General features: G+C 54.5%; 2 protein-coding genes across 5 annotated transcripts; one reads left to right on the forward strand and one right to left on the reverse strand.

Annotated features, from left to right (window-relative positions):
• On the reverse strand, positions 1-16,223 carry Fstl3 (follistatin like 3). Of its 3 annotated transcripts, none has more exon segments than NM_053629.4 (5): positions 1-1,138; positions 1,224-1,451; positions 2,515-2,730; positions 4,169-4,354; positions 5,522-5,646. In NM_053629.4, coding segments are annotated over 5 exon segments (771 nt in total). In that variant the 5' UTR covers positions 5,619-5,646; the 3' UTR covers positions 1-1,094.
• On the forward strand, positions 15,872-23,385 carry Rnf126 (ring finger protein 126). Of its 2 annotated transcripts, none has more exon segments than NM_001033702.2 (9): positions 15,872-16,006; positions 20,166-20,224; positions 20,327-20,435; positions 20,537-20,781; positions 21,221-21,289; positions 21,355-21,424; positions 21,674-21,767; positions 21,850-21,965; positions 22,700-23,385. In NM_001033702.2, coding segments are annotated over 9 exon segments (987 nt in total). In that variant the 5' UTR covers positions 15,872-15,931; the 3' UTR covers positions 22,850-23,385.
• The last annotated feature ends 563 nt before the right edge of the window (positions 23,386-23,948 follow it).

Here is a 23,948-nt window from a genome sequence, read left to right on the forward strand (position 1 = left end):
GTGGTTTCTATTGTCTTTTATTTCCTTGGTGAGGCAGAACTCCAGGCTAGGAGAGACTACCATAGCTTCCTGCTAAGGACACTTTGGGGAACATTATAAGAAAGGCACAGCTGAGAACTGGAGAGTGGTAAGAAAGACTCTGGGAACTCCTTGCCCCCAAACTGGAGGGCTGTGCACCTTCCCAGGGTCTTCTGTTGTGGTCTGACATCTTGTCTTCCTTTTTAAGGGTTTTTTTTTTTTTCTTTTTTCAAAGATAAGGTAGCTCAGGCTGGCCTTGAACTCACAGTGTGACCAAAGATGAACTCGAACTCCTGATCCTCTTTCCTCTACTTTCCAAGTGCTGGGATAACAGGCCTGAGTCAACATGTCTGTTTTATGTGGTGCTGGGGACAGAGCCCAGGACGTTGTGAATGCTTGGAAAGCACTCTACCTACTGAACTCTCACTCCCCTCTTTGGTTTCCCTGAAGGCACGGGTGGGTAATTTTCAGTGGCAGCTGTCAGGGTGATGGGTGAGACAAAACAGCATGTGCTTGGTGACAAGTGGGGCTGGGTAAAAGCTAATGTGGGTGTCCAGGGAACAGGGCAGTTGGTGCTAGAGTGAATCCTGGTGTCCACAGGTTCTCCTGGGCTTGCGAGTCAGCCACAACCCAATGTTTCTACCAGGTCTCACCCCAAGTGGACTGAACAGGAATGAACCCAGTGTTTCTCTGACCCGATGCTGCCTGCTCTGGTCTGAGACCGGCCACATGCAAACACCAATTGAGGTGGACACACTACCGTCAGCTGTGGCCTGAGATAGCGCCAGCCTAGAAAGCAGGTGGGGAGATCAAATCAGGGGGTCTCCACGAAGCAGCCCTCCCTGGGCAGCAGGTGTCTGGGGTGCTAACTTGGATCCCAGTACCCGGTGACGGCATATACCAACTCTTACAAAATCTTCCTTCAGTTCCTGTGATATGTGCTCAGGATCCTAGGGGATCCCCAAGTGGTTCCAGGCTAGGTTTGGGGAATGTCCATGTGACATAAATTAGAATATTTTCTGTAATAATAAATAAAAATCAGGACGGCCTTAAATACCAGGCCCAGTGGCTGCAGCTCACACGAAGTTCTCTTCCTCCTCTGCTGGTACTTTGGGGCCACCTACAGGGATGGGGACAAGAGTGAGGATGGTGCACCATCCCTTGGTGGACCAGATGGCCAGACCCACCCACCCCACGTCTCTCACCTGTGCAGATGCCCGGGTGCCGAACTCCAATGGAACGGCCCAGAAAGCAAGTGGCCTGGCGCAAGTGACACGACGAGATGTAGGTAACGTTGTTGTTGCCGCAGAGTTCTTGGCCAGGGTTGGGAGGTACTGGGCAGGGTGCAGCGCGACACACCACGCAGTGTGCGCTGCCAGTCTGATCCACAAGGCACGACTGGGGGCGCGGGCACACTACCTGAGCGCAGGACTCTGAAGGCCGGAGAGAGGGTGGGTCAGGTGCAGGATGGTGTCTCCTCCCTGTGAGTCCAGCTACCCTCAGACAAAGACTTCACCTGAAAGCCCCACTCCTAGGACATAAACGCACCGCCACTCTTCGAGCCCCGCCCTGGGACACTAGCCCCACCCTGCTGTCAAGATCCATCCACTAGACAAGCACCACTCACCTCTGTTAAGCCCCGCCCCAGAACACAAGCCCCCCCCCGACAACTGCTAAGCCCCGCCCTCCAGAGAAGTCCCGCCCCCAGAATGACAGCCTCAGTTGTCAAATCCTGCCCCATTCTACCAAGCTCCACCCATCAGGTTGCCTCCACGGCTACACCCACATTCTCCCCCTCAATCCATCACAAGCCTCTTCCCGGTGGCTGCACAGCTTCTCCCGCGCGTCAGCACTTGCAAGGGCACGCTGGCCCGCAGGGCACGCTACGTGCTGCCGCGCACAGTCCTGCTCCTGGACACGCCCGAGAGTTGGTGCTAAACAGGAGCCCGCGCTGAATCTCTGCAGCCTGCCTGCCTTCTTTGGCACGCACCTGACTTGACCTACAGTTTTGCATAGCCCTGCCCCTCCCTCAGGCCCCGCCTCCTTAGCATCAGCAAGGAGTGGTGTCCGTAAAGTGCCCCCAGCGTGGCCCCTCCCCTTCTTCAGGCTAGGGATGGACTTGGGCAACAACTGGATAGAGCCCACTTGCCAACTTCTGGCTTGACCTCAGTGCAGGCCACGCCCCAAACTATCTAAGTCCCGCCCCTTCCAGGCCTTGTCCTGGAGTAGACTCATCTCATCCCAGGCCCCCTCTACTCCAGGCCCCGCCCCTACGTGGTCACACCCTCCCTAGGCCACGCCCCCAGCAGGCCTTACCTCGATCTTGCCTTTGTCAGGCCCCGCCCTCTCTAGACTCCGCCCCTCGGCCTGCCCTATGTTTTCCCAGGCTCCGCCTTTCCTAGGCTTGAGGTGCCTCCCTGGCCTCCTCTCCCCAGCCCCGCCCCTCTGGTCCTGCCTGCTTCCTCGGCCCGGCCACCCCACGGTCACCGCTCTTACTTTGGCAGCGGCCGCGGTACATGACGCGCAGGTCTGGGTGTCCGCGACAGCGCGCGGTGCGCAGTTCGCATTCGTCCCGGTAGGTGGCGCCATCAGAGCCGCAGACCTGGAAGCCCGCGGGAACCCCCTCGCAGTTGGACACGCACTCGCAGTGTGGACGGCCCCCCAACATGCGGCACGCCTTGCCGGGGCCGCACTCCACTCCGTCGCAAGAATCTGAGGACACAGAGCACACACGAGTGGGGTTCCCACGTGTCACTGGAGTCTAGGCGCACCGCACCGTAATGCACAATGACTGGGTGTGCACTGCGGGTTTCCACTAGGACCTCCCCAAAGAGATATGGGGGAGGGGTTCATCCCACCCATCCTTATGTCTCAGGTGGGGAAACGGAGGCTCACCTAGACAAAATTATGTGTTGGTGTTCCCACCTAGCTACACAGTCTTCATTTTGTTCTTTTGAGATGGTCTCAAGTAGCCTAGGCTACTCAAACTTGCTTTGTAGCCAGGGCTGGCCTTGAACTCTTGATCATCCTGTCTCTATTACCCAAGTGCTGGGAATCTGCCATGTACCACTCCTGGCCACGTGTCCCTTTTAATATATTGCTCAGCCACTATTTTACAGATGGGTAAACTGAGGATGTTTACAGCTATGAGTACAAGGAGACCCAAAACATCCTAGCTTGAGCGCTTCATGCCAGAATCAGAACTGACAACTCTCCCTCTCCCAGTTCGGGTACTTGTGGGTCTGAAACAGCTCCTGAACCCTCTGGCTTTGATTTTTCCCCGTGTAAAAAAGCTGGGGAGACCCACATTCCAAGGTCACACCTGGACACCTTCACAGGGCCCACCCACCATACATCCGTGACTGATCCTCTAGCTTTAAGAAATCAAAGAAAGGAAAAGGAGGGGGGCCAATTCCCATCCCTGTCCCGGGGGCCAGAGGAGGCTGGGAGGGCAATCAGGCCCTCAGGTCAGGCATTTCTTGAAATCCCTCCTCTTCCCAGAAGTTAGAGGTGGGGTCTGGAGGAGGGGAGTATGGCAGAGGGGAATGTGGCCAGACACAGCCGGGCTGATCAGAAATTAATCCTATCCCTGAGGCCAATGCAGGCTCCCGGGCTGGGCCTTTAGGTCTGCAGTACTCCCCAGCCTCCTCCTGGGTAAGCTTTGGCACCCCAGCCCCTAGAGACTAGCCCTAGACCCAGTGCCCTCTTCCTTATGGGCTCCACCCGGGGAGCTCCTAATTACCACCCGAACCCTAGATTTCATGCCTGCTGGTTCAGCCTCGAGCACAGAGAGGCCTGGGGTGCCTCTGTCAATGCTTCCTCCAAGGCAGAGGGTCCCTGGGCTGCTCCTTCTTCTGAGCAGGGCTGCGGTGGCGTGTCTCAGAATAAAGCATTGCCACCCCAGGCATATTAGCTACGAAAAATTGGTGGCACTCAGGGACCCATGAGGGTAACAGTGGGGGACGTAGCCTAAGTGCCAGTCAGGATTTCAGGCTAAGTTCCTTCCTCCCCACCAGGTGAGGCAGGAAACAGAGGGCTTCTCAGAGCCTCTTCAAGCCTCGGGCCCAGGGCATCAGTGACCCTCTCTGAGGGCAGGGTCCCCTCCCTAGTGCCCCATTCACTCCACCGTCAAGAGCCCCCATAGCCTCACCTTTGCATGGTAGGCAGTGGACAAGGCCCAGGAATCCTAGCAGGCTGATTTTATTGCCCGGGTGGGTGAAGTTGGACCAGGCTGTGTTGATGTTGCCGGAAGCGCAGCACTCCTCCCGGCTGACCTGTGTCTTCAGCACCAGACTGCAGGTGGCCTCCTTGCCCTGCTGGAGCCAGCACACACCACCTATTCCAAAGGAGGAGGAGGAGGAAGAGGAGGGAGGCTCCAGACCCCATCCCTACCTAAGAATTTTCCCTTATGCATGTTCTTTGTGGAGCAAACTCCTAACCAACCCCCAACACCCCAGATCTAATGCCCCGGCCAATTCATGGATGTCCATAGTCATCACAAAAGCCCTGTACCCCTGTACTCAGGAAGAAGGGGCAGAAAGTCACGGTTGTGGCCTGAGCTCTTCTATGTAGGGAACTCTTCTCCTCTGAGCCGCACCCCAGTGCTCCACCACCAACTCCCGCCTGGCCTCCAGGCCTGAGAACTGGCACCCTGCCCAGCCCCTTCAAATGCCAGGCCCTCGGCATGTGAGGGTCTGTGGGCCTGCACTGGCTTCCCGCCTCTGCCCTCTGTCTAGACAGTGCCCAGGACAGTCGAGCCCCTGGCCTGCAGCCCCCCCTCGCCTGACCCGCCTCTTACTCACTCCAACTGGGGAACATTCCCTCTGCGTGAGCTCACTCCCCTGGGACAGGGACGGGGGGACGCGGCCCTAGGGGAGGGGGCTTGGCTCCCTCAGAGGCCAGCAGCCCTGCTGGGCTGGTAGGGGCTAGAACACAGAACCTTCAGCTTTCTTCACTCTTAAATGAGGATAGCTGCACACCCACCCCCCATCAGAACTCATTCTTGCTCAAGGGATACTGCCGAATGCCTTCCGTGGACCTTACCGGGCACCTCAGCAAAGGCTTTACAAAAAGGGATACTGAGACTGGAGCTCTCCCAACCAGATGCAGGTACACCATTCCACCTGAGACATTTCATCCAGGCAATCCTGAAACCCTCTGCCTAAGTGGCTATAGCAGGTCCAGCCAACCAGAGATGTTTCTCTAGGGGATAAGGAGCCACCTACTATGTCACTTAAAAGGTTCATGACCCTGAGCCTCAGTTTACCTATCCTGAAAACGGGGAGGAAAAAGTACCCACAAGCTTTGGCTGTTCTGTGGACTCATGGGAAAGCATGTAAACAGTAAGAGCTCAATAAATAAATGTCAGTCCTCTTTTGAGGTTGGAGGCGTGGAGCCCCGCACTCGCCCACCCAGCCAAGCACACCCCAGACATCCCCCTGCCGCATTCCTCAGGCCACGTGGGTGGCCCGCTCGCCCGCCCCTTCCGCCCAGCCCCACTCACCCGGCACAGAATCCCCCGAGCCCATCACGGCGCCCACGGATCCCACCGCCCAGACCAGGGCTCCCCAAAGCAGCGGCCACAGTGCCCCAGGACGCATGGCGAGTGTTGGGCAGCAGCGGGGACTCAGCGAGTGCAGACGCCTCGGCCTATAAAAGCCCAGGGCGGGCGGGGCCGGCGGCGGGCGGGGCGGGGCGCAGCGGGACGGACGTGTCCCCGAGGCGCAGGGCCCGGGCCTGCGCGGGGGTGGCCACCGGGGGCAGGCTATGTCCCATCTGGGAACCAGACAGTTGTCTAGGAAGAACAACCCACAATGGGGTCAGGTCATAAACTGTGGTCCGGAGGGCATGTTCTGGGAGGTGCACACCTCCAGGTGTTCAGTGTTCCTTTGGGGATCTCTGGGGTACAGGTGAGAGGTCCCACCTGGAGTATGTCTGGAATTCTGGGCTAAGCATGGCGTTGAGGTTGCCATCTGGTCTCTTTAGCCTCCTGCCTAACCTTCACTCTGACAGTACCCACCCATGGTTGCAAAGGGTGTCCCCATGCTGCTCCAAACTGTTTAAAAACTTGTACCTACCGTTCCAGCCTTTAGGAGGCTGAAGCAGGAGGATCGCTGTGAGTTTGAGGCCAGCTAGGGCTTCAGAATGACAGAATGAGTCAAACTGTAGTTGAGGTCGCCTCTAGCTAGCTCAGTGGGTAGAGTGCTTTCCCAGCATGCGCAGAGCCCTGGACCGGCATGATGGGGCACACCTGCCATTTCCAGCTCTCAGAAGGTAATGACCGACAGGAGGATCAAGAGTTCAAGGCCATTTTCTGCTACATAGGGAATTGGAGGCTAGCCTAGGCTACCTGAGACCGTGACTCAAAGAAGGAAAAACCAAGCCAAATCCAGAGTTTAGAGGATGGCTCAGGGGTTAAGACTGGGGGCTGGGGATTTAGCTCAGTGGTAGAGCGCTTACCTAGGAAGCGCAAGGCCCTGGGTTCGGTCCCCAGCTCCGAAAAAAAGAACCAAAAAAAAAAAAAAAAGACTGATGGCTACATAAACAGGAAGACCTGAGTTCAAATCTCCAGCATCTATGTAAAAAGTCAATGTGGGGCAAGAATTCCTGTAGTCCCAGGACTGTGGGGGTGGGGACAGGAGGATTGCTGGAGCTGGCTGGCCACTCTAGCTCCAACCTCAGTGAGAGACTCTTGTCTCACAGGCCTAAGGCCAAATGTGAGAGAGGGGGACACCTGGTGTCTTCTGGCATCACACATCCAAGGAAAAAAAAAATCACCAGGCAGGAGGCATACCCTGGAATCCCAGCACCTACAGGGCTACAAGTTCAAGGTCAATCTGGTTTACATAGAGAGCACAGGCCTGAAAGATTCTAAGAAACAGTCAGAATAGGCTAGCTTAACGGCCTGGCTTGGTGGGCTCTTGGGAGACAGAGGCAGGCATATGTCTGTGAGTTCAAGGCTAGTCAGAGCTACAAGGGGAGACCCTGCCTCAAAATAACCATCGCAGCAAAAAAGGTGTCTTAAAGGGAAAAGGCGCTTGCAGCCAAGCCTGAAAGCTTGAGTTCTAACCTAGGGATGCAATGTGGTAGGAGACCGGACTACTGAAAAGCTGTCCTCTTATCCCTATAGCTAGTTGTGGCACACTCTGTGACACAGGGTGTTGGGGAATCCCAGTGACCAATGCTAACCTACTCCTGTCCTTGCACAGCTCACGATTTAGACAACAAAATATATAAAGGCCTGGAGATGTGGCTCAGCACTTAGGAGTGGTGGCTGCTCTTCCAGAGAGCTGGGGGTCAGTTCCTGATACCCACATGGATCTGGGTATAACTCCAGTTGCAGGGGATCTGCCTCCCTCTTCTGGCCTCCTCTGCTACTGCATACACATGGTATACAGACACTCTGGTAAAACACCCATACGTATAAAATATGTGTATTTTAAAAACACACAGAGAAATTAATTTATAACTGGAAGATGTGGGTGGTGGTGCCATAGGGGGCACTGGGTTTTCTGAAACGTTCTCCCCAACCCTTCCGTCCGCTCCAGACCTCTTTGCGTGACATCTTCCCCGACTGTCTTGGTGCCATACAGTGGAGACCAGCAGAGCAGAGCCACTGACTGCAGAAACCACCTTTTCCCTCACAATTTGGTGCCAGTGAGGGAGGATACTGAGCTGGCCCTGGTCCCTGGCAGTCCCCCAAGGATGCTCCTAGGTTGGGGCAGGGCACAGGACCCTGTGTTCTCACCAGGAGCTTGAAGGAGAGAGTGGAGAGGGTGGATAGTGCTGACCTTGGCCGAGGCCTGACCCCTCACACTGGATGCCATGGCCTGGGCCGGGTGAATCAAAGAACCATTGTGTGGTTGGCATGGGTTCAAGTCCCCTCTCTGTCCTGCTCCCACGTACTGGGAACCCATGAGTTCCCCAAGGACACCCTTGGCATAGCTGGCCCCAACTCAGCCGTCTCTCCTCTCCCCTGTTGCCCACTTTCTGCGGCAAAGCCCCGAGAGTCAGGTGTTCTGGGTCATGCCCGACGATGTCTGCTCAGCTTCCTAGGCGTCCTTCTCACCCAGACTCTGGAGCACAGAGGAAGTGACAGGCCATGACCCCTGACAGCCAGAGGCTCCTAGAGCATGAAGCTATGCTTGGGACTAACAGAAGAGGTCAGCACTAACTGACAAGAGATTTGTGTGTACGTACCTGTTTGTTTGTGTGGAGGCCGGAGAACAGGGGCCCACACCCAACTGCTCTCTACCTCATATTTTGAAATGGGGTCTCTCACTGACGCTTCGAGTCACTAATTTAGTTAGCCTGGTTGGCCAGGAAGCCCCCGCGATTTTCCTGTGTCTATAGCCCCAGCACTGGGATATGGCCACAGAGTCAGCTTTTTCCATGGGTGCCAAGGGTGCTTCTCTTCAGCCACCTCCCCAGCCTTCATTTCGTTTTTATGTAAAGTCTTGTACCTCAAGTGGATCTGGGACTCAAGATCGTCCAGCTCCATTGAGGCACAAAGGAAGGACCTGTCACAGTTTGAAAGTCCGAATGTGGGTTGGGGATTTAGCTCAGCGGTAGAGCACTTGCCTAGCAAGCGCAAGGCCCTGGGTTTGATCCCCAGCTCCGAAAAAAAAAAAAAAAAAAAAAAAAAAGAAAGTCCGAATGTTTGTGTCTCAGGCGAACACACTACACTGTGAGTGGGGCAGACGGGACAGCGACCTCTACTTATCCACATCCCTAACCCAGAGCCTGGAGACTCTGTCCATTTCTCTAGTAACAAGAAACTATCGAGCTAAGGACCTTCAAAGCCTTGGGTTCGATGGCATGTAAGCAACCATTCCAGGCTGAAGCAGGAGGATGACAAGTTTTGGCTAGCCTGGGCTGCCTTGGAAGACTGTAACTCCAAAAACAAATGGGGCCAGTTAGGCATGGTGACACACACCTTTAATCTCTGTGAGTTCAAGGCCAGCCTGGTCTATATAGAGACTTCTAGGCCAGCCATAATTACATAGTGAGATCTTGCCTGAAAACCAACCAACCGGTCATAGTTACGGCTCAGGCTGGGCTGGCAGGGAGCCCTGGGTTCCGTCCCGGACACCTCCCATACATACTAGCATTTGGAAAGTAGATCAGGAACTCAGGAGCCCAAGGTCATCCTCCACTGTATTTGAGTTCAAGGCCAGGCTGGGCTACAAGACCTTCCTTTCCAGTTTCTTTTTTTAGACTGAGGTTGGCCCGTCCCTCTCTAGCTTTGTGGGCTGGAAAGCTGAGTGCGAGGCATCTGCAGTCCTGAATTCATCTGCGCCTGAACTCTTTTCTGTGAAGTAAGCTGGTTCCAGTACGTGCTAAGCTTCCTCAGCATTTCCAAAGAGTTGCTTTGCATTTTATTCATGGAGTCTTAAGGACATAGATTGGTAGGTTCTTAGGATTCTCAGGAGCCATGCCTGGTCTGCAGGATGTTTCAGGCCCTACACTCTGGAATGATAACTTGAGACCTTCCTTCCCTTTTCAGGGAAGAAGTGATACTCAGACCCAAGGCACAGCCTAAGGATTCCACAGTGTCTCTCCCTGTGGACAACACCATGGCTCAACAGCACCCATGGCTCCCCACAGCCATTGGGCAAACCTAGGTTTACCTACCAACGTTTCAGGCCCTTCCTGTGTGCATCTTCATGCAGGCCTCTTCCCATAGCAACTCTTCTGTGCCCCATAAGGAACCCAATATTAAAACAAAAGCAGGTCTATTCAAAATCATCTGCAAACACTTTAAAATAAATAAATTAAAAAATTAGCCCCATGAATATCTCTGTGTGTGGATATGTGCATGTGGGTGCAGATACACACAGAGACCAGAAGAGGGCGCCAGAGCTCCCAGAGTTGGGCTTGTATGAGCTCTGAGCCGCTTGATGTAAGAGCTGGGGAATGACATTCAGGTCCTCTTTAACAACTGTTCATATTGTTAACCAGTGAGCCATTGCTCCGGCCTAAGGGAGCCATTGTATGTATGTATGTATGTATGTATGTATGTATGTATGTATGTATGTATTTTGAGGAAATCAGGCAGCCATATCTATTATAGAGAGTAAGCGGGTCCTGTTGGTTAAGGATCATGGTCTCACCCACCATCTCCCTCCTGGTCACTAGGCAGCACAGCCATGTGGCCCCACTCTGCCCAATGACAGGATGAATGGCATCCGGGGGGATAGGGTGTCCAGCCTGTAGTGTCTGCACAAGGCTGAGTAGAGCCACAAGTATGACCGTCTGTTTGCCACAGTAACAAACTTGCAAACTTTATTTTCTTGACAGTTCTGGGAACAAATCCCAGAGTCTTGCTGCACTGAAACCCAGTTTGTTTGGGTTCTAAGAGTCATTTTTACTACATTTCCTTGGGTATGTCTGCCAAAGTGTATCTGTGGAGGGCAGAGAACGGTTTGCAGGGTTAGAGCGATCGTTCTCTTCACCAAGAGGGCTCCTGGCTGTCAGGGTGGCAGCACTTAGCCCACGGGGTTGGTTTACAGGCTCTGACTTTGGCAAGTTTCCTTTTCTTGTGCTCAGACTTGAACCCCTGTGATGTATGCGTTTTAACCTGACCACACCCCTGGAGTCTCTCTTAGGGGTCCTAGGTCAGTGCTCCCCTCATCCTCACTGGGTTTCTTTCTTTCTTTCTTTCTTTTTTTTTTTTTTTTGGTTCTTTTTTTCGGAGCTGGGGACCGAACCCAGGGCCTTGCGCTTCCTAGGTAAGCGCTCTACCACTGAGCTAAATCCCCAGCCCCTTTTTTTTTTTAATATACTTCTTTTTTTTCTCTTTTTTTTCCCTTTTCTTTCTTTTTTTTTTTTTTTTGGAGCTGGGGACCGAACCCAGGGCCTTGCACTTGCTAGGCAAGTGCTCTACCACTGAGCTAAATCCCCAACCTCCCTCACTGGGTTTCTTTTCTTTTTTTTTTTTTTTTTTTTTTTTTGGTTCTTTTTTTTTTCGGAGCTGGGGACCAAACCCAGGGCCTTGCGCCTTGCACTTCCTAGGTAAGCGCTCTACCACTGAGCTAAATCCCCAGCCCCCTCACTGGGTTTCTTAAGCAGGGGCTCTACCTTGGAGGCTACACCTTCGACTCTGCTTTTTAAGACAGTTTCACCAAGTTGCCCAGATTGCCTGGAGCTGGTGCTGCTTCTGGCCCAGTGACTCCTATAGCCAGGGTGACTTGTTCCCCTAATAAAGTGACTAAACGGGAACTTCCAGATGTCATTTGAGGCCTCCAGATGTCATTGTGCCTGCTGAAGGCAGAAACAGCCGGGTGGTGTGTTGAGCAGCTGAGCTCACTGTGCAGAGACCAGGGGCAGAGGTTAGGGAGAGCTGGGTGAGGAGCCAGAGCTGGTTATAGATAATTTGTTGAACCAGATATGGCTTCTCTCGGAGAATACTCAGTCCTTGGGAACGGCACACTCATCACCCAGGTAAGACAAGTTTGGTGAAAATATGTCCCTCTGCAAATGAGGACTGAAGAAGGTAGAGCTTGCGTCTTGTGAGATAGGAAGGCTGGCAAGCCCTTGGTCTGAAGAAGGAAGAAACCTTGCCCTGAGGTTTAACAGGTCCAGCCTCTGTTCCCCACCATAGAATTCTTGAAGTCTTCCCCTGTAGTTGTCAAAACCCTAGGCAGGCATCTGTGTCTCTTGTTGACCCTGTGTGGCCCGGATGTGGAGTGTTCCCTCCTCCATGGGCTGTTTTATCCACCACAGAATTCACAAAGCCACCAGGCTAATAGTGAGTTGACTCCTGCAGGCTGCAGCACCTCAGGGCTGCTGGGATCCATGTGCCTGATCACTTGATTCCACCCTGCACAGCAAGAGTGGATGTGGACCTGGGTGGCCACTGGCAGCAGCAAGGTGCAGAGTGGTGTGTGTGTGTGTGTGTGTGTGTGTGTGTGTGTGTGTGTGTCTGTTCCAGCGCGTGTGCACTGGGGAGAGCACACCATGACAGGGACTGCCCCCAGCAGGCTGGGATGGAGACATCTCAGTAGCCTGCAGTAGCTCCTTGTTAAAAAAAAAATTTGCTCCCATTTCTCCTGACCTTAGCCCTGGGAAACAACTGTATAGATTTCATTTGTGCGTGACTGCTTTTCAGTTGCCCTTGGTGTGCATAATTATTCTATTAATCTGACTTTCCTACTTCTTTTTCCTTCTGCTCTGGTGAATTCTGTGAAACTAGATGTTCCTAGATGTAATGATTCTTTTTTTAAGAAAAGATTTATTTAATGTACATGAGTATGCTGTTTTCATGCACATCAGAAGGGGGAATTGGATCCCATTACAGATGGTTGTGAGCCACCATGTGGTTGCTGGGAATTGAACTCAGGACCTCTGGACGAGCAGTCAGTGCTCTTAACCTCTGAGCCATCTCTCCAGCCCAGTAATGATTCTTAAACAATTAAAAACCAAGGCACATGGGCACAGCTAATGGCCCAGGTGCATGCTGGGTGTTCTCATGTTGGAAACAATGAAAAGACTGCACAATGGTAGTTTCACGTTAACGTTTGCCTTGGCAAAGAAAGTTTGAAGAAATCATGTTTAGAAATATTAGAAAAGGAACAGAGCCACTTACTGCTAGAGTCACACAGGGTCCGTTACCAGAACATGAAGAAATTTAGTGGAATTAGAAAAAAGCATTAGTCTGAGAGAAACAATCATGGGATAAGGGAACACAAACACGGGATACCTTAACTCAGAAGGGAAAAAGCTATTGAAGTTATGAAATGAGTTTTGCACAACATTTGAGAGTAGTTCCTGATCTCTTTTGGATATATATGGATAAGAAAATATAGACTGCATAAAGTTATATATTAATAAGACTAAGTTAAAACACGGACTCTGAGGAGAGTCGTGTGCAATGGGCAGAAGCAGAAAGCCAGGGGAACTATTGAATCAAGGGTTAACTTGACTCCTTCTGGCCACTGCCTGGCAGCTTTGCCCAGGTGCAGCTAATTTATCATTAGAGCTGCAAGGAAATGCAAGTAGCAGACCTTGGAGCTCTGAGCTCTGAAGTATAATAAGTCAAAAGTTAAAGTGTAAATAATGATAAGCTTGCAATTTTTATTATTCTGGCCACAGGCCTGGGCATAGGGGAAGCTTGAAACTTTGGGGAACAATTGTAATTCTTAGTTCTTTGTGCGATGTGGTTATTCTTTTGAATTTGATTTGACAATGATTACACTATGTCTTTTTCTACCAGCTTTTGGAGAATCAATAAAAAAGACTGGGGCAAGAGAAAGGCTCGAGAGTGAGGTGTGTGCGTGAGCTGTGTGAGTGTGGAATAAGTGAGGAGAGACTTTGAGGAGAGGAGGTGTGGAGTGTGAGTGAGTGAAAGAAGGGGCAATGTGGGATGTGCGTGAGAGTGTGAGAGGAGACTGTGAGGAGAATGTGTGGAGGGAGAGTGTGTGTAAGGAGAGTGTGTGTGTGGAGTGTGCGTGTGGAAGAAAAAGGACACACAGAGTGAGAGAGAGTATGAGAAAGTGAGTGAATGAGAGAGCACAACCCCCAGCCTGAGGAGAGAGCAAAAGTACATACAGTTTCAAGCTGAGAGAGAACGCGCTAACAACTTTAGGCCTTAAAAAAAACTGCCTGTCCGGCTGGAGAGATGGCTCAGTGGTTAAGAGCACTGACTGCTCTTCCAGAGGTCCTGAGTTCAATTCCAAGCAACCACATGGTGGCTCACAACCATCTGTAATGAGATCTGATGCCCAGCGACAGTGTGCTCATACACAAAATAAATAAATCTTAAAAAAAAAAAAAACAACCTGCCTGTCAGTTTGTATCCGAAAAGTTGTCTGAGTTTATTATGCGCCTCCCAGATATCCCTGCTTCCAGTTGTGCGTGCGTGTGTCTGTGTCCCTGTGTGTGCGTGTGTGTTCTCTGCCATGGTTCAGAGAGGTGAAGCTATTTGCCAGAGATACAGCAGTGGCCTGTGGGAGGTCAACCCATGCCCACTGCCTGATGACTGCTGTCCTGAGCTACTCGGAGGAAGGTATCTCCATTGAATATTGGTGTGTTTTAAAGACCCGGGGGCTGCTTTGAAGCCTCTGCCTCTTCTCACCAGACTTGGGTCTAGCTGATAACTAGTTCCCATCGATGCGGGACATGTGCCCTCTGGTGGTCAACGCCGGAATGAGTGGGAATGAGGACAGAAAGAAGGCGGCTAGGTGTGAGAGTTGAATGCCTCTTCTTGTAGGAACCCCAACTCTGAGTTCAAACTCTATTCTTTCTTCAAAACTCTGGTTCCAGTGTACCCTCCTCACCCCCAGGAAGTCGTTCTTGTGTCATCAGAGAAGTCCAAGGTCAGTCTAGAGTCCGAGCCTCCCCACCACCCCCACGCCCCTTGCACACCACAGCCCCCCGCCTTATAGGGCGGGAGTGTTCGTGTGCATTCATAGATGCTAGATGAATGTTGAGCGAATAAGTAAATAAATACAGGGAAAGCCTCAGGAACATTCTGGGCCTAGCCTAGAAGATGACGCAGGCTTCATTCACTCCTGAAGGGTCACCCGGGGTGCCTGCAGGCTAGAGGATCCTCCTTCCACCAGGGAATGGATCCCTTCATCCTTATCTCGGGTGTTTGTGGGACGCCTGATGTGTATCGTCCAGACATAATACTCCCGTCTGCCCGGCGCTGTTTTTACAGTTTATCAGGTGCACATAAGAGTATAAGGGAAGGCTGTAGAGACCGCGTGAGAAGGCAATATTGCAGCTGAGACTTGTATGAGGGCTTGGCGGTTTGAAGAAGAGGAGAAATCTCTTAGGCTCCGCCCCTCACCTTGGATTTGTTTTTGTTTTTTATTTATGGTGTCTTCAGACATACACAAAGGAGGTACAGATGGTTGTGAGCCACCATGTGGTGTGGGAATTGAACTCAAGACCTCTCGAAGAGCAGTCAGTGCCACTGAGTCATCCAGCCATCACCTTGTAGGGATCGCCCTAACAGCTTAAGCCGTTGCCAAGGCAACCAAGTCCCGCCCTTGGAGCCACTCCGCTTCGCGCTGTACTTGGCTTTCTGAGGTCTCTACATCCAATCCCGGATGCAGAAGAAACTCAGCCGGGTCGACTACCTCTCCGCTCCAGAGATAGTCAACAACCTTCTGGCTTGCCCATCCTGGTTGCCAAGGAGACGGCCCGCAAGCTTCGAGCTCCGCCTCCAGGCTTCACGCCAAGTTCCTAGGCGGACTCCAGGATTGGTCCTGTCGATGCCTCGTCACCATGGAAACCCGGCCTCGCCCTGCGCAGGCTCAGCCTGAGGACCCTAAAGCTTTCCAGTTGCCTACAGGTTATAACCAACCCCAGGTTGCCAAAGAGATATCCCGGCCCTCATGAAGGCTCCGCCCCTTGGTCGCTGAGGCCCACCCAGGTTACCAAAAAGAGTTTCCTCCCCGACGTAGTCCCTTCGCTCGCTGGCCCCTGACTTCTGCTTCCAAGCCTGATTTCACCTCCTAAAGTCGTCGCCAAGGCGACCCGCCTTCGCGCTGTCCCTTAACTTCCGCACTCTTCAAGCGTGACTCCGCCCTTTCCCCCCCAAATTGCCAAGACCTCTAGCTCCGCCCACATCAAATAGGCCACGCCCCCAAGACGCTCTGCAGTCTTAACCCTCACCCGTCCCGGTTACCAAGGTGACTAGTCTCCGCCGCCTCGCCCCCAGGCTCCGCCCCACACGCTCGACTCGGGTCTCTGGCTTCCGGCAGTACTTACTTTGTCCTAGTGCGGCCACCGTTCCCCACGAGACAGCCCCCCGCAGCGCGTTGCCCGCGTTCCTCCGCGAGCCCCACGCCTGCCGTGCGTGCCGTGCGTGCCATGCGTGAGCGTGCGCGTCGGCCGGCGAGGGAGCAGCAAACGGCCGGCGGCAGGCGCCGCGCGGGGGGCGGGCGGCGCGGAGGCGGCGGTGGCCATGGCTGAGGCGTCGCCGCAGCCCGGACGGTACTTCTGCCACTGCTGTTCGGTGGAGATCGTGCCGCGCCTGCCGGTGAGACCCGGACGGGAGGGCAGTGGAGCTGTGCGCGCGAGGCTGTCTAGAGGGGAAATTGAGACCCGGCGGGGTGCGAGCAGCGTGGCGGGCAGGTCCGAGAACCTAGGGCGGTAGCAGGGTCGCCCGGCGGGAGGGCCGCGGCGTTGGTCGGACCCGGTGGGAATCGGAAACAGAGCTCCGCGCTGGGGACGGCCGCCGAGCGCGTGGCCAGGACGCGGGGGCGCGCAGCGCGTCCTCGAGCGCCGCCCCGGGCCTCGCTGCTGCGCCCAGAGGAGCTGCGAATCCGACGGCGGAGCTGGAGGGTCTGGGCAGGTCGTACCTGCACCTGCTTGCCTGTTACAGGTCTTGTGCTAAGGTCTTGTGTGGCTTTGACCAGTTGCTCCTCCAGGCCTCCACCTGGGTGTCCCCAAGCCTCCTGCTTCTTCCTTGTAGCTTTGGACATGTGTATTCCGAGGACCCTGCTTGGGTGGGTGACCTGCATCTTCTCCAGTTCAAGGTGGTTTTGGCCAGGTGCATGTCAGGGATCCTGCAAGTTTCTTGAGAGTGAACTGACTAGTTCTGTGTTTGGCTGGTATCCACAGACCTCCTCTTTTCCCAGATCGATTTGGCTAGCCCCATGCCTGATGGGTAGCTCTTAGGTTCCCAGGAGAGAACCTTCCCACCTTCCAGGTATCCCTTGTTTCATACTCAGGTTAGAGGCTCACCCTTGGGAAAGTTCGTCTCTCTGTATTTGCAACCCACCTTGGCTTCCCAGGCAAAGCATGGAGGTGGAAGCCTGGGTGGGTCCTTGAAGAAGTGGTAGGTAGCCTGGTGTAAGTCACACCGCCATTGTGGAGAAGGGGGCTGAGTGATGTCTGGACCAGCCAGAGTGAAGGGTGAAGGGGTGAGTGGTGAGAGCTGATGTAGTTCCTTCTGGTTTCTCTGCACACTACCCCCTGGATGGTAACACTGTGACGTTCTTCAGGGCAATTAACTCCAAGAGTTCAACTTGGTCAGTCGTGGTGGCACACACCTTTTATTTCAGCATTCAGGAGGCAGAGGCAGGGGGATCTCTTGAGTTTGAGGCCAGCCAGTGAGTTCCAGGCCAGCCAGGGCTACACAGGGAAACTGTGTGTGTATGGCAGCTTAGAGAGAGAGTGGAATCTGGGTTGCCATGAACCTGGAATGTAGGAATCAGTTTTTGCTGCTTTTGCTTCCTGTGCCTCAGCTTTGTCTCCCCAGATCTGCCTTGACCCCTCCCTGTCATCAGTATCAGGGATTGCCCTGGACTGGGGACTGCTGTCCCTCTGCACCGTTGTGAGCTCTGGGAACTGTCCTCTGGGGAGATGGCCAGACCCAGGTTTGCACCTAGCTGTAGGGTTTTCAGCGCAGCACCTGGTTCTGGCCTGTGCCCTTGAATAAGGAGGACCATGACCTTTCAACTGCCACTGTGCCTGGCAAGAGCTTACCTGCAAGCCCCAGTGACCCAGCATGGTCTGTGTTCTTACAGGGTTTGTCTAGGCCAGCCAGCCAGGGAGTGACACGTGTTTAAACAAAGCACAGGGCATGTTTTGTTTTGCTTTTCCAGACAGGGTTTCTCTGTGTAATTGCTCTGGCTGTTCTGGAACTCACTTTGTAGACCAGGCTGGCCTCGAACTCACAGAGATCTGCCTGCCTTCACCACCACCTGGCCGGCATGGGTGATTTTGTATGAGCAGCCGGTGTGTTTAAAGGAGCAAGGGCAGGTCTGGGTTCAGTGAGACTTGCTGTGGCCCACATTCCAGGATAGGCCACTCTGTGCTGTTGTGGTGACCGCTGCCACTCAGACACCTGAGCTCCTGGCCAGAAACACTTGCAGTGGTGGCGTCTTCACAGGCCCCGTGCTACCTACCCTGTTGCTGTTGTGGTCTAGGTTCATCACAGGTGTCCGCTATATCCCTGAGCACACACTTGGTGCCTCAGCTGCCCATTCATTGCTGCTCACCCCAGACAAGTGAGCAGGGCTCTAGTGCAGTGGCGTCAACTTTCCTAGTGCTGGGACACTTTAATACAGTTCCTCACATAGTCGCCCCAACTACAGAATGATTTGTTGCTACATCATAACTGTAATTCTGCGACTGTCACAAATTGTAGTGTCAGTATATTTTACTAGCTTTATCTGATGTGGGCCCCCTGTGAAACAATCCTTCAACCCCAGAGGGGTTGTGACCTACAGGTTGAGAAGAGCTGTTCTAATAGGTTGGTGCCTGTGTGCCTTGGCTGCCAGGCGGTGGCAGAACTTTGGGTGCTAGGAAGATGTCTGGGAACGTGTCAGCAGGAAGCAGATGAGCTGGCTGGAGGTGTGGGCAGTGCGAGCCTAGACTTGATCCTCTGCTGGGTGTGGTGGAGGCCATGGTACAGGTGTGGACTCCGGGTGTCCATGGGTGTTGGAGGCTATGTGGTGTACAGGTGTGGACTCGGGGTGTCTGTGGTGGTGGTGGCTATGCAGTGTACAGGTGTGGACTTGGGGTGTCCATAGGTGCTGGTGGTGGCTATGCAGTATACAGGTGTGGACTCGGGGTGTCCGTGGGCAGGCAGTTGCAGCCTGGCTCCTCCTCATTTTACCTGCTCGTGGGCCAAGGGAAGCAAATAAAAGAGCCGATGCCTGCTGCTTGTGCGAACATAGTGCCTGGCTTGGGATGGAGCATGAGAGGCCCTGGCCGGGGTCCTGGGCAGACAGACGCTCCTACAGACAGGGTCCCAGGCATAGTGCAGCTGTCCAGCCTTCTTGGTAGGAGACCAGAGGCAAGGCCGTGTGCTGTGGGATGTCAACATAGGCTGCTGAGACAGTGGTGGCTGGCTACATCTTCTGGGGATATGGCACACACGGGACCAGATGACGATATTACACCAGGAGCTTTGGGCAGGGAGTTGGGTCTGTGGCTCTCCATGCCTCTCAAACCATCAGTTCCAGAATTTTGTGCAGACTAGGGGCAGAGCAGAGGTCTGCAGACCAGTGACACTGTGGCCAAAGGTCCTGGAAATGAGTCTCTCCAGCCACCTCAACCCACTGCCTGCTCTGTAAGCTTTCATAATGGGCTTCAGGATGTGTTACAAGGGTCAACTGAGTCTCAGGGCTGAGACTGTAGGGATGGGAGTGGGCGGGGGTCTTCTCTGGGCAGGATATCACTATGACCATTGAGACAGCTGCTCCCAGGAGCAAAGGAAGTAGGATCAGACAAGGCATACTGGTCTCTGCTGAGTGACCCTGGGTATTAGGTGCAAGGGGTGAGAGCAGGTAGCCACTTGGTAATGGACAAAAGCTGGCCCAGCTGTGTTCCTGAGCTGTAGCTAGTGAAGGGTGGCTGGATGTGGAGGTTGAGGCAGAGTACACCTGACTATGTGTGTACTGACATTCTACTGTGCCACAGAGGGTGGTACTGGTCTGACTTCAGCCCCACCTAGAGTGGGACCACCCAGTTCTCGTGAGGCCTGCCTGGGCCGGCTTGCTGTCTCAGTCCCTCTGGTGTTACTCTGGTGACTAATGGCATGCCCCTTCACGTGTTCACAGCAGTTCAGCTGTGGAGGTGTGTCTGCGGGGGTGGTAAGCAAGCCTCACGTGTCAGAGATTGCCAAGTGGGCTGCCTTCCCCGCCTGCTCTACTCCTGTCCAGCAGCTTACAAGCTGCCTTTGGTGGGAGCAAAACTGAGCGTGGCTTGTGCTGTGAAGCCAGTGGTAAGGCCTGTAGCCACTCTTGCTTTAAGACCTGTTGTGTCAATAGAGACCATGCTCATGGCTGCTTGCCTGCACTGATGCATTAGCACTTGACAGCTTGGCCTTATGGCAAGCATGCGTTGCTCTTGGGATTTCCTGTGAATGGTAGTGTCCCCAGAGGTGACAGGCTGTGGGCTCTGGCCCAGAAGCACCAATGTGGCAATGCCTGGATTTAGGCTTTTCCTTTTGCTGTCCCTATGTGGGTTCCTAGCTGTCCATGTCCTACCATTGTGTGTCTGAAGAAGGGACAGCAGGTCCTGTCATTGTGGGGTGCACACAAGGTTTTTTCTAAGCCAGTACTGGGAAGTCACTGGAGTGACCCAGGCTATGGGAGGAGGCCATCACTGCCCTCGTTGGCCTGTGTGCACCAAACGACCATGTGTGACTCAGGTGGATAGCCAGACTGACCCTGCCATTCCCACAGGATTACATCTGCCCACGGTGCGAGTCTGGCTTCATCGAGGAGCTTCCAGAAGAGACCAGGTAGTACCTAGGGCTTGGGGCTGCTGTGGCTGTGGCGTTCACTGTCCTGAGGACCCAGAAGGGGCTTCAGTGCCAGTTGACAGGCTCTTTCTTCCTGTGCAGGAACACAGAAAACGGCTCAGCCCCCTCCACAGCCCCTACTGACCAGAACCGGCAGCCATTTGAGGTGCGTCAGGGTCCCTGGGCCCAGGCCCGCCCTCCTGTCCTGCAGGTTGGTGGTGCTTACTGGGCCAGCAGTTGTCTGTCCTCTGTGGGATGGTTAAGGACTCCGCTGTGTGTGCAGCTGGCAGGCTCACTCCCTCCTCTCCACAGAATGTGGACCAGCACCTGTTCACGCTGCCACAGGGATACAGCCAGTTTGCTTTTGGCATCTTCGACGACAGCTTTGAGATTCCCGCGTTCCCTCCTGGGGCCCAGGCCGATGATGGCAGGGACCCTGAGAGCCGACGGGAGAGAGAGCACCAGTCTCGGCATCGGTATGGGGCCCGGCAGCCCCGTGCCCGCCTCACTGCCCGGCGGGCCACTGGCCGGCATGAAGGCGTCCCCACGCTGGAAGGGTGAGTGGCCTGTGGTAGGTGGTGGTCACGGCCTCACCACCACTGCGGGACATACAGACGGGAGATAAGCACACTCCATTGCCCTGAGTCTCCAGGCTCCCTTAAGAGCCTCACCTGGCTGCCTGTGGGAGCCGTCTGGCCACCTCTCCCAAGGAACCTGGGTCACTCACAGGAACTGAGTGTCGCACTTCCATTCCCTCCTGGAAGTAGAGTAGTCTAGCTGCATACCCTGGGACATGCATGTGCCGGCCAGGAACCCCTGTGAAGTGGTTACACCGGATGGCTTCCATTATCCCAGTGCCTGGGGGCTGGGGACAGAAAGATCACTGCCAGTTCAAGGCTAGCTTGGTCTGGCTGGGGAGTTGGAGGCCAGTCTGGGCTGTGGAGCAAGCCTATCTGTGAGGTGGCCTGCAGGCCCCTGACACCATCTGTCCCACAGGATCATCCAGCAGCTCGTGAATGGCATCATCTCTCCAGCTGCCGTACCCAGCCTGGGCCTTGGTCCCTGGTGAGTAGGGGACGGGTGCCCGGCCCCTCCTACCCTGCGCCCCCTGACCCGGCCTCTCCCCCCAGGGGCGTCCTGCACTCGAACCCAATGGACTACGCCTGGGGGGCCAACGGCCTGGACGCCATCATCACGCAGGTACGGCTGGCCACTCAGCGTCTGTGGGGTCAAGAGGCCGGCCTGGTAAAGCAATGGGTGCTGCTCTGTAGCCCCAGAGTCCCCTGCGTCTTGTTCTCTGCTGTCTGAGGGTGCACAGTGACCTGTGTCAGAGCTGTATGCCCTAGACACCCTGAGGTTTAATGGCCTAGTCTTGCTAGTTTGCAACTCCGCGGAGCTGGGCCAGTGGAGACCCCCCCAACCCCACCGCCCTGCCTTCTTGCCTTTCAGCTCCTCAATCAGTTTGAGAACACCGGCCCCCCACCTGCAGACAAGGAGAAGATTCAGGCTCTCCCCACGGTCCCAGTCACAGAGGAGCACGTGGGTATGCTCACTGTGGTTGGTGGACAGCATCCTAGGGACCCTGCCCTGCGTCGGTGCCGCTCATTGACTCGCTTCCTCTGCAGGCTCAGGGCTGGAGTGCCCAGTGTGCAAAGAAGACTACGCGCTGGGTGAGAGAGTGCGGCAGTTACCCTGCAACCACCTGTTCCACGACAGCTGCATCGTGCCCTGGCTGGAGCAGGTGACTGTCCCCTGCGCCCAGGCAGCCTGCATGTATGGACCTAGTGCTCGGCCCAGACTTCCTGCTTGTATTTCAAGCTCCATCTGAGCCTGACCAGCTTGACTACATCACTCTGTTTTTAAAGATTTATTTCATGTATGTCAGTATACTGTAGCTGTCTTCAGACACACCAGAAGAGGACATCAGATCTCCATTACAGGTGGTTGTGAGCCACCATGTGGTTACTGGGAATTGAACTCAGGACCTCTGGAAGAGCAGTCAGTGCTCTTAACCGCCTGAGCCATCTCTCCAGCCCGACTACATCACTCTTAACTGAAAGCCTAAGACTAGCCACAGCTCTCCTGACCAGACCGTTCTTCCCCTTAGCTCTGAACCTACCTTACCATACCTGTCTCTAGCTATGGCCTCCCACATACACCTGAACCCTGAGGCTGACCTCATTCACTCTGTCCTGCCTTTTCTCTGACCCTGCTCATGTGCCTGTCTTCCCCGAGCCCCTGCCATACAGCCATCTTACTTGGATGTCCAACCCTGACCCAGACTGCCCCAACTCAAACTCGGACCAAGCTGTAATCATGGTTGACTATAATCCAAACTCTGTCTCTGAACCAGACCGCCCATGACCTTGATTTTAACCTAGGCCCTGACCCTTGCTTGAACCATCACCTGACTCAGAACCTAATTGTATCCTTGGCCTGCTCTCTGCCTCCCTCTAACTCCTCTCTCCTCTCAAGCATGACAGCTGCCCGGTCTGCCGCAAGAGCCTCACTGGACAGAACACAGCCACCAATCCTCCAGGCCTGACCGGTGTTGGCTTCTCCTCGTCCTCGTCCTCATCCTCGTCCAGCTCACCCAGCAACGAGAACGCCACAAGCAACTCCTGAGTCCCACCTGGCCATCCCCCCGGGGCTTGGTCATCCCACCCACCCCAGGTGCCCCAGCACCGCCTGCCATGGCCGTGGACTAGAGGTGCTGCCCATGGCGGCCGGCAGCACCTGGCGGGCCCCAGGCTGCGGGCGGCTCGGACTTGGCCATGGCCGCTCCTGTTTGGAGGTGTGCACGTGGGTCCCATGTCCCCAGCAGGCAGGCGCCTTCAGTCCGTCTTTAACCTCACCCTCCAAATGTTCAACGGCAGAAGGGTTTTTATGATTTTAAATTATTACTGCTTTGAAATAAATGGACGTTTGAGCCACGTGCGGCCATGCATGATCTGTGGAGAGTCAGCAGAACTGTCGCCAGGCCCAGCCCGCCACATGCCCTGGGAGGCCGGGCCAGCACCCAGTCAGCGCCGGCCTCGGGACCGCGAGGGTGACCAGCAGACCCAGGAACAAACTGCTCCAGCAGACATTTTTTTTTTTTTTTTAAGGGAAATGTGTGTTATCTGGAAAGCTATTTAAAATACACCTACTCAAAAAGCAGAGCCCAAGGCTTGGTCGGCGTCTTCCTTCTGCCAGGGTGCCCATGACTGCATGGTGGGGCAGTGCACAGGGAGGGTTGGAGCTTCTGGCAAAGGCCTGGTGGAACCCAGCCCTCGACCTGAAGACGCTCCCAGAGCTGCTTGGGTGAGAAGCTGCCCGGTACAAGCCCTGCAGGTGGGTGGCCAGGCTGTGGGCCTATAGCCTCATACCACACACTTGTCTTTGGTTGGAGTGATGGACTACAACATGTATGACAGCACGCCTTCCTACATAGGCCTCGCCAGGATCACCGTGGCCCAGCAGTCCCTAGCCCTGCTCCCAGGCTTCCACAGAGAAGACCCAGAGCCCTACAGCCAAAGCAGTCACTACTTTTGGCAGGGCCGTGACCTGCCCATCCTGTCTTCAGGTTTAGGCCGTGGAGAGCCTAGAGGATCATGTTGCCTCCTAGCCCTCTATGCCGTCCTAGTCTGGGGCGTAAGTCTTGGCCTCTGCAAGTCAGTGGTGCTTAAAAGACAAGGGTTGCTAGCCACAGCCCACCCCGAAAGCCTGAGAACAGGAAGTACGT

Source organism: Rattus norvegicus, chromosome 7 (genome assembly GCF_021556685.1).
Source record: "Rattus norvegicus strain SHRSP/BbbUtx chromosome 7, alternate assembly SHRSP_T2T, whole genome shotgun sequence".
NCBI lineage: Eukaryota > Metazoa > Chordata > Mammalia > Rodentia > Muridae > Rattus > Rattus norvegicus.

Bases quoted from the DNA above. Each gene is read 5' to 3' on its own strand.
- Fstl3 (XM_087555317.1), bottom strand. From the start codon at position 2,686: ATGTTGGGGGGCCGTCCACACTGCGAGTGCGTGTCCAACTGCGAGGGG. The intron at 1,452-2,514 runs GTAAGAGCGGTG...TCCGGCCTTCAG, and splicing joins GTACCGCGGCCGCTGCCAAA to AGTCCTGCGCTCAGGTAGTG. The intron at 1,139-1,223 runs GTGAGAGACGTG...CCATCCCTGTAG, and splicing joins GCACCCGGGCATCTGCACAG to GTGGCCCCAAAGTACCAGCA.